The 12448-nt window shown below is 36.4% G+C and overlaps 1 protein-coding gene and 1 long non-coding RNA gene across 3 annotated transcripts in view; one reads left to right on the top strand and one right to left on the bottom strand.

Moving 5' to 3' along the window:
• ngfb (nerve growth factor b (beta polypeptide)) overlaps window positions 1-5037 on the top strand; it is a 47961-nt gene extending 42924 nt beyond the window's left edge. For both annotated transcript variants that reach the window (NM_001351718.1, NM_199210.2), the window contains 2 exon segments: window positions 469-581; window positions 4055-5037. In NM_001351718.1, the coding sequence (NP_001338647.1) occupies window positions 506-581; window positions 4055-4653 (675 nt within the window). In that variant the 5' untranslated portion in view covers window positions 469-505 and the 3' untranslated portion in view covers window positions 4654-5037.
• Window positions 5038-7847: 2810 nt separating this feature from the next.
• LOC147843645 (uncharacterized) lies at window positions 7848-11132 on the bottom strand. Its single transcript, XR_015494289.1, has 3 exons — window positions 11046-11132; window positions 9102-9218; window positions 7848-8979 (listed from the first exon to the last, which is right to left on the bottom strand). It is a non-coding gene; the product is annotated as an uncharacterized LOC147843645 (long non-coding RNA).
• Window positions 11133-12448: the final 1316 nt, after the last annotated feature.

The following is a 12448-nucleotide window of genomic DNA, read 5'->3' as shown; positions in this document are numbered from 1 at the left end:
TCATCAGTTCTCCATTTTGAGATTGCTACAGTATACCCTTTTTTTTAAAAAAAAAAACTGAAATTGCAGTTCAGTCAAAAGCAAAAAACAAATCTAAATTCTGTTATCATTTACTCACTCTCGAGTTTCTGTTTTCTGTTGAACACACATGAAGGTATTTGAAGAATGTTGGAAACTGGAAGCCAATGACTTTCATACTATTTATTTTTCCTACAGTTGAAGTCTACTGGTGAACAGCATTCTTCAAATTATATTAATTTCTCTGTGAACTGTCCCTTTAAGAGCAGTGAGCAATCTTTGTTAAAAAAAAAAGTCGAAATATTTTTGTAAATTTTCCCAAATTGAACTGATTCACCAGAATGAATCGGACTTTCCAGCACCGCATGAGCATGGTGTATAGAGTAAATGAGTAAATGGTAATTATATGAAATTATAGCTTGCGTCGTACATTTTTGTACCTCTGTGCAGAGGAGCTGGAAGCAGAAGATGCCACGCTGGTCGATACATGTACCATGAGGAGCACAGGAGATCTACGCTAAAGACAGAACAGAGAAAACACTTCACCTGGACACATTTCACAGGTAAACACTCTTTTTTTGCCTAGCACAGGATTACTTATATGAAAAAGATACATACAGTTGAAGTCAGAATTATTAGCCCTCCTGTATTATTAGCCCCCTTTTTATATTTTATAGCCCCCTTTTATATTTTTCCTTCAATTTCTGTTTAAAGTAAAGAAGATTTTTTAAACACATTTCTTAACATAATAGTTTTAACTCTTTCTTTTTTTATTATTTTATTTATAGTAGTAGTATAGACAATACAATGATTTCACTTGAGAGTGTACATTTCCCATTGCTAAACAGTTTTCTTTTTTACAAACTATAAAGTAACAGAAAACAATACAAAACAAAAGTTTCATGAAATAAAATATATGAAAATAACAGTAACAATAAAATGGTAACAAAAATAATATCAACAATAACTAAATAAACATAGATCAGAGGCGAGGCAGTGTTGCAGTAGGTAGTGCTGTCGCCTCACAGCAAGAAGGTCGCTGGTTCGAACCTCGGGTCATAAATTGAAAAATGTTGGGAATTGGGTTGTAACATTTTCATATTTCTACAAAGATTGGATGGAGCAACCTAATGTATTTAGTTCACTTGGACTAGATATTTCTAAATACATTAATTTGGAGTTGATGCGAGAATGTAATTTTTTCCATCACATAAATATCATATGCTATTTCTAGTCATTCTTGAATTGTTGGGGATTCAGAAAATAGATAAATAATTAATTTCAATTAACTAATTTATTTTATCTTTGTCATGATGACAGTACATAATATTTTGCTAGATATTTTTCAAGATACTAGTATTTATATTTAACTATACTAGTATACTTAAATAAGTATACTAATGCTAGTATATATATTTAAAGGCCTATCTAGATTAATTAGGTTAATTAGGCAAGTTAGGGTAATTAGGCATGTCGATGTACAATGGTGGTTTGTTTTGTAGACAATAAAAAATAAAACATGGCCTTAGAGGGCTAATTATATTGTACTAAAAAATAGTTTTAAAAAATTATAAACTTCTTTTATTCTAGCCAAAATAAAAGAAATAAGACATTCTCCAGAATAAAAAATGTTATCGGAAAGTTCCTTGCTCTGTTAAACATAATTCGGGAAATGTTTAAAAAAGAAAAAAAATCACAGGAGGGCAAATAATTTTTAACTGTATATATAAACATTTTTCATTCTAGTTTGTTGAGCTTCATTCAGTATGATGGGTCAGATGAACCTGCTGGTCATTTCCCTCTAGAATCAGCAAGTTATTTTCTTACTCTTTTACTGATTTATTTATTTATTTTTTTATCTCTGTTAACCCTAAATATGTACAATGTATGCCTCATATTTTTGATGGAGCTCTCTGAGCGGTTGAGATCGAAAAATGTCAGAAAGTGCGCCATGTCATATGCTCCAGCACCAATACCACTGATACAGTAGTTGCCTAGCAACATAAAAAGCGCAACGCACTGCACTGCTCTTTTCTAAAGTCAACAAAATGGCAGTGCAGTGCGCCTCGCATTTTCAGAACTGAAAAGCTTGTCTGGTGTGATCGGCCCCTACAATGTCAATATTATTTATATAGCATTGTTATTAAAGGTGCAGTATGTAAGTTTGATACCCAGTGGTTGAACTAGGTAATTTCATTCTTGGATCAAAACACACGCAAGCGCAGGTTGCCAGATTGAGGGTGTGCCTGACTATCAAACCTAAAGGATGATTTAGAGCTGATTTAAATCATGTTCTGAATAAAAGCAATGACAGGCTAGATAGAAGGAATATTCTCATATTAAAAGTTTTGACCTAACCAACACCTAAAATTTATATTTTAGAAACGTAGCGTGTTGTTGGGACACTGGGTTACAATGTAACCTGCTCACCTAATGTTTACATTAGTAATATTTATATTATTTGCTAATTAATAAACTCATGTGAAACTCTGAATCTGTCTCTCATTTCGGAGTCGGCTACTGTCCACTGGAGGTCGGATTTCGGTCACAGACTCATGCTTTGAGAGCCTTCATGAAAGAAAGAAAGAAAGAAAGAAAGAAAGAAAGAAAGAAAGAAAGAAAGAAAGAAAGAAAGAAAGAAAGAAAGAAAGAGAAAGAAAGAAAGAAAGAAAGAAAGAAAGAAAGAAAGAAAGAAAGAAAGATGCTGTTTTCCAACAAGGTCACCCAGAGTGCTGACATATAAACTGGTAGTGGGTGGGTTAAATGACCAAAAGAAAGACAGACATTCCGCCATGTAACACACATTTTCAAAGTAGAATATCTGACTTCAACATTGTTTGTCAGATAAACAAGAATGTTCACATAGCATGTTCCTAAATATCTGCTAACATATTTTGGTATCTTTATGATTTAGAAGAGTCAAAAACTTACATACAACACCTTTAAGCACAACGATGTTGATCAATATGCTGCACAGTACAAATCGCTGAGGTGAGAATCAGGACCTCTAAGACCGAAGCTATGGTGCTTCACCGGAAAAAGGTGCTTTGCCATCTCCAGGTTGGAGGAAAATCCTAAACCCCAGGTGGAGAAGTTCAAGTATCTTGTGGTTTTGTTCACAAGTGAGGGAAGGATGGAATGTGAGATTGACATGCAGATTCACAAAAGAGAAACAGAAAATTCTGAAATTCTTGCTGATAAAATGCAAAATCAAAAAGATACGTTTTCAGCCTAGATTTAAAAACAGGAAGAGATGATACAGATGTAATACAGAGTGGCAGAACATTTCACAATGTAGGACCAGCTACTGCAAACATACAGTCACCCCTGCATTTCAGCCTCGATATAGTGGTGCATAGTAATCTCTAGTTTGATGACCGAAAAGAATACCCAGGCTAATGTTCAGTCAATAAATCTGTCAGGTAAGAAGATGCTAAGCCATTTAGTGATTTAAAAACCAAGAGAAAAATGTTTAAATTAACACAATAGTAGGGTTGCGCGGTGTCTTAGTGGTTAGCACTGACCTCACACCAAGAAGGTCACTGGTTCTGGTCCTAGCTGGTCTAGTTAGCATTTCTGTGTGGAGTTTGCATGTTCTCCCTGCGTTCGCATGGGCTTCCTCCGGTTGCTCCGATTTTCCCCACAGTCCAAAGACATGCGCTATAGGTGAATTGGGTAAGCTATATTGGCCATGGTGTATGTGTGTGAATTAGTGTGTATGAGTGTTTCCCAGTACTGGGTTGCGGCAGGATGGCATCTGCTGTGTAAAACATATGCTGAAATGGTTGGTGGTTCATTCAGCTGTGGCGACCTCTAAAGTAGAGAATAAGCCAAAGGAAAATGAATGAATAAACATGATGAAACTGGCGTTAGACTTGTTTGAGGTAGTCATGACCTTTGGTACTCGTTAAAATCCTTGCAGCAGCATTACGATGGCAACAAAAAACTGCAAGTCAAGGTGTCTGTGTATCTCTATGAATAAATATGTCTGTTTATTCGATGTATAAAAGCTAACATTAATATGTGTTGTACTCAGGTCACGTTGAGCCCATGCGGTGGTCCATGCTAGTCCTGCTGCTCCTGTCCTGCAGCCAGACGTTTGCCCAGCGCCCAGGAGACATCTGCCCACAAAATCCCCACCACGGTCAAGATGTCACAGCCAACACTGTGCCCACCGTGGATCCCAAACTCTTCAACAAGAGGCGATACCGCTCACCACGCGTGCTCTTCAGCGAACACCCGCCCGACTCTGAACCCTCCCGGAGCAGGACCAAGAGGAAAGCAGGACCGCCTCAACATCGCGGCGTTTACTCCGTCTGCGAGAGCATCAGCCATTGGGAGGGAAATAAAACCAAAGCCACAGACATCACAGGCAACGAGGTCACCGTTTTACCTGACGTAATCATCAACAACTCCAAGAAAAAGCAATACTTTTTTGAGACCACCTGCAGCAGCGGGCGAACCGGAGGCTCTGGGTGTTTAGGGATCGACGCCCGCCATTGGAACTCATATTGCACCAATTCGCATACATTTGTACGTGCGCTGACTTCATTCAAGAACCTGGTGGCGTGGAGACTCATAAGGATCAATGTAGCTTGCGTGTGTGTGCTGAGCAGAAAGTCTTGGAGAGCATGACAAACTAGCAGATTTTCCACACACCAGCGACGGCCTTAATGATATCAAACTCGAGTCTATTACAGTATGTGATGGTGGATGTTTTCCAACCCTTCTTGACAACTAGTGACACAAAACAGACCTTCCAAGGAGGATAATTATGATGTGTTTGTGTCACAGGATGCTACAGTGGAATGAGTTGGGTTTTTCCACGTCTTTTTTTTAAGCTTTCGTCTTTTTAGAATAATTCTCAGCAGTACGAGAACATGTACATATATTGTTGTGTGTGGTAACTGTTATTTATTAAACCGCAGCATTATTGTTCATTTACTGTGGGTCCTCAGTGTGCATATTAAGAGATAAAATAAAGGAACATTTTGGATTAAATAAAAAGTTTAATTTAAAGTTCAGTGATCATTATTGCATGCTTGAAAACCTCAGGCTCTGTTCGATTTAATTACATTTTCTTTTTTTATTCATTGTAGAAAAAAAGCCAACCCAGGCTCATTCTGAAAACATAGCCCCGTATAAATGTCTGGAGAGCGACAAATACATCCCAGGAGCTACGTTTTTTTGCAGTTTTTGTTTCTGCAAATCCACCAGAGGCCGCTGTCTATGCTTTTTGAGATCTTAAGTTTCTCTCACAAGTGCCATTTGCGCCTGCTGTTCTCATGTAAATCCACCAGAGGCGCTGTTGACTGTCTGACTAAATCTGCGGTCACTCTGGGCTTTTCCTCCCATACACTTCCATTCATACGCACAGAAATGCGTCAGACCGGAAACGCAGGGTCTAAGTTTCGCAGGTCGCTGCAGTGCAAAGTTCAAGCTTGGTGCACTTGACTGCCTGAGACCAATCGAGGATCAAAACATGACCTCTTTTGACAGAAATTTTAACATAGAGCAAACACTGGCTTTTTAAAATGTTTAATCATCTTGTTTAATCCCTCCCCTTTTCGCAGTGCCACACGACTGAATATCGCATGCTCAAACTCTTGTGTGACCGCAGCTTGACAGACTGACCGCTAGCCCCACCCACTCACCCACTTCACTAAACCAAACCACAGTGTTAAAAAGCACCGATTGACCAATTTATTTTGTATTTGACCAATTTATATTTATATTTATTTTTTGGCTTTTTTTTGTCTTACCTGCTTTCTGGAACCGTTCTTCACCTGACTTGAACACCATCATTGCAGTCAATTACTTTTTGTGTCTCAAGTCTGCCAGCATACGCTGCGAGCCACTGGACAGAGGGAAAACAGTCCATACGGAGGTAAGCGGTCAGCTTCTAGCGCAAAAAGGAATGCCGTCATACCGCCTTGTAGAGTTCGGTTTTAAAGATGAAATGCAGCTATACATACTTCTGGCTACATAATTCACAATCTTCAGAAATGCATATAGGGCTACATTTTCAGAATGAGCCTATGTTGCAAAAAGCCAAACATAAGATGAAAGAAAAGGATGACAGAATTTTTGTTTTTGGATGAACTTAACATGACAAGAGGAACCTAATTTACTTCATAATACTGGTTCCCGGAATTATAGTTGAGTGCATTTTATTTCAGAGAATAAAGAATGAATGATTTTCATTTTGGCCTGTCCAACCACTTGTCAACAAATTAGCAACTTGCCAATCCATTCCCAATAGTTAACAAAGAAAAAAATCAAGGACCCTGTTGCAATAAGCAGTGTATTGTCAAGGCTTTTCTTAAGGGATTTCTTGCATTCACTCTTTTTTTTTTGCTTTTGTTTATGAAGTACGTCACCTTATTGAATTATAATTCCTGGAAGTGGTCAAGGAAATCTGTTTTATGTTGATTCCAGCTCAATGGACAGCACTTTACAGGAATAAAACATATACTGTGATGCTTACACCATAAAAAAAATCATTTTAAAAATTAGGATTTTTAAAAAACTAAATTAAAACATTTTTGCAATTGAACAAATATTTTGTATCATTTTTGTAAGATGTTCGAATAATTTTCTGTAGTCATCAACAGCATTCTACTCTGTTGACAAATTAAGCCAGATTATTGCTTTACATAATTTCCCAACACAGGCTCATTCTGAAAATGTTTAGCTATATACATTTCTGAAGAGCACCAAATACGTGCCAGGAGCTACTTTTTTGTACTTTTTTTTCGCAAATCCACCAGAGGCCGCTGTGTACGCTTTATTTAGATCTCAGATTTCTCTCGCAAGTGCCATTTGCAGATATCCCAAGTATCCGGAAGTTTGGGGAGTCTCTCGCAAAAGCATAGAGACTCCCGGATGCCTGCAAACAAATTATAATCTCCCGAAATCACACATCTACCTCTTGGTCCTCAAATATGTTGCCCAGCATTCTCATCTCTCTCCACCGCATCCCTCCTAGCTCTTCAGACATGTCTCGCACATCCTGTCGAACCCCTCACCCACGCACGTTTCTAATGCCAACCGAAAGTTTTAAAAAGCAATCCAAAAAAAGAAAAGCCCTCGCCTGATTTTTCCCATATTTGCAGATTTTACCACATTCTTACCCTGTGATTAACTTGTTTCTTATATGTTTTGGCTTCTGTTTTTCTCTTACCCACTTTCTGAAACTGTTCTTCATCAAACACCAACCCCGTCATCGTAGTCAACTCCTCTCTGCGTCTCAAGTCTGCCAACGTACATGGCAAGCTAACTGGACACACTGATTACAGAGGTAAAGTCGTCCAAATGGAGGTAAGCGGCCAGCTGGTAAGTGAGAAAAATGAAGGTGTCAAATCGCCTCGTAGAGTTCGTTTTAGTCATGTGTACTTCAGGCCACATAATTTGTGATCTCCAGAAATGTAAATAGTTTTGTAAGCTACGTTTTCAGAATGAGCCTATGTTGAAACTTCCATTACACTTGTAGTCCATAAAAAGCAACTTTCTAGAACAGCCTCAGTTAAAGCCAATGTTTTTCTTTGCTGAGTTTTGACTCAGATATGACCTTCAGCCATTAAAAAAATTTGGGATTCAAGAAAATTAAAAATTACAATTAAACAAATATTTTGTATCATTTTTGACAGATTGTTTTTCTGTGGTCATCAACAGCATTCTACTCTGCTGACAATTTAACCCAGAATATTGCTTTACATAATTTCTCAACCCAGGCTCATTCTGAAAACGTATCGCTATACACATTTCTGGTCAGCCAAATACATCTTAGGAGCTCCTTTTTTTTTTTTTTTTTTTGCAGTTTTTGTTTTCACGAATCCACCAAAGGCCATTGTGTAAGCTTTTTGACATCTCAATTTTCTCTTGCGAAAACCATTTGTGCCTGCTGTTCTCATGTAAATCCACAAGAGGCTGCTGTCGACTGACTGATGTACTGACTGATTGACTGACCCACTCTCTCTCTTCCCAAAACCCAACCAAAAGTGTTTTCAAAAGCACAGATTAACCAGCACTCATCCACTTTCCTAGTCAACCAAAAGTTATAAAAAGCCATCCAGAAAAAGAAAAGCCCTCACCTGATTTTCACCATGTTTTCAGATTTTACCACATTCTCACCCTGTTGTTTACTTGTTTATTGAACTTTTTTGGCTTCTCTTTTTGTCTTACCTGCTTTCTGAAACGGTTCTTTACCAAACTCAAACCCCTTTGTCGTAGTCAACTCCGCTCTGCATTTCAAGTCCGCCAACATACAAGGTAACAAACTGGTAACAGCGGAAAAGCCGTCCATACAGAGGTAAGCGGCCAGCTGGTAGCCCGTAGAGTTCATTTTAAAGATAAAATGCAGCCCAACGAACTTCTGGCTACACAATTTGCGATCTCCAGAAATGTATATAGGGCTACATTTTCAGAATGAGCCTATGTTAAAACTTCCATTGCACTTGTAGTCCATAAAAAGCAACTGAACTTTCCGGAACAGCCGCAGTTTAAGTCAAGATGAGTTTTGACTTAGATATGGCTTTCAGCCAATGAAAAATTAGGGTTTACATTTTTTTTGACAGATTATTTTCTGTGGTCATCAAGAGAATTGTACTCTGCTGACAAATTAACCCACAATATTGCTTTGCAAAATTTCCATTGCACTTGTAGTCCATAAAAAGCAACTGAACTTTCCGGAACAGCCTCAGTTTAAGCCAAGAGTTTGGTTTGGTGTAATAAAAAAAAAAATCATGACTCAGATGTGACCTTCAGACATGTGGCAGAAAAGCTAAACGGTTCGGGCAAGTTTTGTCAGACACTCCAAGTAAGTCTGAGAGTTTGTTGAAACCGAGCTCGCGTCAGAACAGATGTGCTGCTCTCACACATGGAAACAGAGCTTCACTGGAATGCATTAGATGTTCTCCTTCCAGAGGCTTCCACGTGACGCTCACAGAGCTGGCCTTGAGACTGAAAATCGTTAAAAAGCAATTGAAACAACCACAAACAGGTGTGTCACCCCAATCAGACTCGGAATACATTTGTTTAGGCAGCATGTGTGGAAGTCCTAAAAAAAACAGATGGAGACCCACCTCAGGTTTGATTGTGTAAACAGAAGGAGAGCACATGCCAAAGGTCAGCTGTGTGGCCGGGTGATGAGCTCATGTCTGGAAGCCTGCTTAGATCTGTAAGGTCAGACGTCAAAGTTCCTGTGGAATAATCAACAGGATTGGGTGGTTTAGCCAGTCAGGGTTCCAACAGGTCATGGAATTTATGGAATATCTTGGAATTTTAAAAGGATTTTCCAGATTTTGAAAGTCAGTGAATTTGTATATATTGTTTGTCCTATAGTCAGAGATTTTTTTGTCACTTAAAATTTTACTTTAGCTATTTCGCATATTTCAAATCAAAACATATTATGATTTAGCCTATTTTTCAGCTCCATTTTGTTTCTTTCATAGTCAGGCAGTTTTCTATATTTTGTAATTCACATTTTGTAATTCACATGCTTTAGAATTGCAAAATGGGAATTTGATTTTTCTTTCAACAACTTTTAACCTTGAAAAGTCAAAAAAAAAAAAAAGTGACTTTTATTTACATTTTCAATAGTTTAAAGTGATATATTGTCTGGGTTGGTGTTTAATATTACCATACAAAAACCTTGCAATAAACCGCCAGTACTTTTTTTTTTAGTTTAGAGATTATTTCTTTCTGTATTATTTTTTTAGACATTATATTATTTCAAACTACTAAAATGTCAATGAAAGTCACTTTGTTAATCTGTAGAGATGATTTTTTAACATCAAAAGTCGACCGAGCAGAGATTGGGATCCCGTAATGCAATTCACAAAATACAGAAACTGTTAACTTACAGATATTTTTACAGTGTACTCGAGGTCTATGCAATGACATTATCCCTCAGTAAAATATCTTCAGGTTATAAATGAATATTTTATTTTTCAATATTTTTAAAAAACAGTATACAAAACATTATATATTTGAGTAATTTTACAACGTTTATTCACACACTTGTGAATGACAAAACACATAAACTGTTTCCAAATATTTTTACAAGGAGCTTGAGGTCACTAAACTGTACCTGTTAACTAAAACCAAGAGCAATTTTAAGAGCTTTGGTTTCAAAATTACCACTTCAAAAATCGGGTATTAAAAAGATAATGAGAAAAGGCTTAATGTTTTGTATAACTACTTTTTATTCGATTTCTTTTCCCTGCTAAAGATTTCAGGAAAATTATTTATCCACTGTTGTTGTCAAAATGTCTCAGGAGCAATTCTATGCAAATGTCAACCTACCCATGACAAAATTACATTGTCACCAAAATTGTGAAACCGTTTCTTTAAGTTAAGTTCGTTTTTTTGTGCAAGCAAATATTTTACAGTGCTATAAAAATACTTAAAAATGTATCTGTTAATGCTTTCAAACAATTATATTTGATTTACCAAATCACACAAGTGCCAATTTCACATCGGGCACATTCATAACGGAGCTTTCTCCTCATAAATGCAAAAAATGTCAAATAAAATATAATCAATCGTCTTTGTTCTATAGTGAGCCAACTCTTATCCTTTTGATGAGCATTATTTATTTTGGGATGTGCAGTTTAATTAAAAGAATTTCTATGTTGTATGCTGTAAACTCGCAGACTTTTTGGTCACACCCTAAATGCATGTTTATTTTGCTCATTAAAAATATAAAAACTGTTTACAGATTGATATTTTTCTGCTTCCATAACTCTAGTTCCCATAACTTTAGTTGTTTTGGTAAATATAAAAATAATAGCCTATAATGTTAACATATACTTTTTATGTGAATATGTTTTGAGATTTTACTGCAAATGTCACATAACGCTAGGATTGCTTTTAGGCAAACTGATATTCCATTTTGATGTTGAGACTATTTTAACATATTGACAATACAATATTAAAACAGTTAATATAACATATTTCAATGCAGCCTTTTAGTGAAAGTCAGGGAATTTGATTAATTAAAGAGGGAACCCTGTAAATCACATTACCCAACGAGTCCACCATCAGCACGTGTTTATTTAGCCACATATAGTGCAGGTCAAAGTGGTAAAGGGGTCGCCATTTTAAACTAAGTCACTTTCGCACACTCATTTGCTCTCATTAGAACAGGATGTTTTGCTCGTCGCTTATTTCTAACAATCATCTGCACTCAAATGAAGAATGAGAGAATTAATGAAACAAACAAGCGTGTCTCTGGTTGTTTGTAGGACAGCTCCCAGTGGAGAATCTGCTGTGACAAATCCAAGAGAGCCCCTTTTGTTTAATTTACAAAGAATATTAAGCAGATTAATGAACTGCGGATGGTAGTGCCATACCGTGGAGATTTCAAACAAGGCTACGGCCACCCCTCAGCCGCTTATAGTACACGAATGAAGGATGTATCGTTATCTGAAAGGTTAAAAATACTCCAGTTGCATTCAAATAAAAACCTTCATCGTGAGTAAATGCTTTTAAGGCGTCTAAAAACGATATAGTTTACTGTAAACAGCTTTGGATGCAAAAAATAAACAACGCTCGCCCTCTAGTGGTTCTTTCACTAATCTAGGCTTTCCTGGTTGATGAGGTACGTATTACTGTTGACATTTTCCTCCATAATGGTATGAAAGAATTTAATTTTGTGCAGAAATGTGATTAAAGAAGTAATTTCAGACAATTTTACTTTTTTTCTTTGTCCTTATGTGGCTGAGAGTACTTTGTACTACAGTACGTTTGTACTAAGCGTATTTTACCGCTAGAGGGAGCACTGCTCATACAGTAGCCTGGTGCTAATTTAATGTAACATAAACTATGTTACATTAATTTAGCACCCGGCTATTGTATAAGCATAGGCCTACTGTATTAAATGCTGAACATAACATCACCCATTTTATTTTTTTTACAGATTTTTGGAAGGCTGTTTGTGTTATCTGTTTAGTTTGTGCTTGGTGGCCTAAATTACTAATAAATGTACAAATTTATGCAAAGATATTTGCATAAAATATTACCTTATATCGAGCATAGACTTTTAAAATTGCTATATAAATTCACATTTTTTACATTTTAATGAATAATTACAATAATGGCATCAACACTTCCCTATTATGGATAAATAAATAAAATAAAATAATAAAATAAATATGTAAATAAATTATTAAATAAATAAATAAATATTAGGCTATGGAATTACATTATCTCTCCGTAAAATATCTTCAGACCATAAATTTATATTTTATTTCTCAATATTTTTAAGACTTAGATAGTAACAATATGCAAAACATATATATGAGTGATTTCAAAACGTTTCTTCACACATTTTGTAGATTTGCAGTTTCAAACCATTTGCTGCAAGCATTTGAAGTCTCTGTTATAGTCTGATAATAAAGTCTGATATTGGTCGTATAGCCTGCGGTTT

The sequence above is a fragment of the Danio rerio genome, chromosome 6 (assembly GCF_052040795.2).
Source record: "Danio rerio strain M-AB ecotype USA chromosome 6, GRCz13ab, whole genome shotgun sequence".
NCBI classification, from domain to species: Eukaryota; Metazoa; Chordata; class Actinopteri; order Cypriniformes; family Danionidae; genus Danio; species Danio rerio.
The sequence above is the reverse complement of the archived record's forward strand: the minus strand, read 5'-3'. Positions and strand labels throughout refer to the sequence as shown.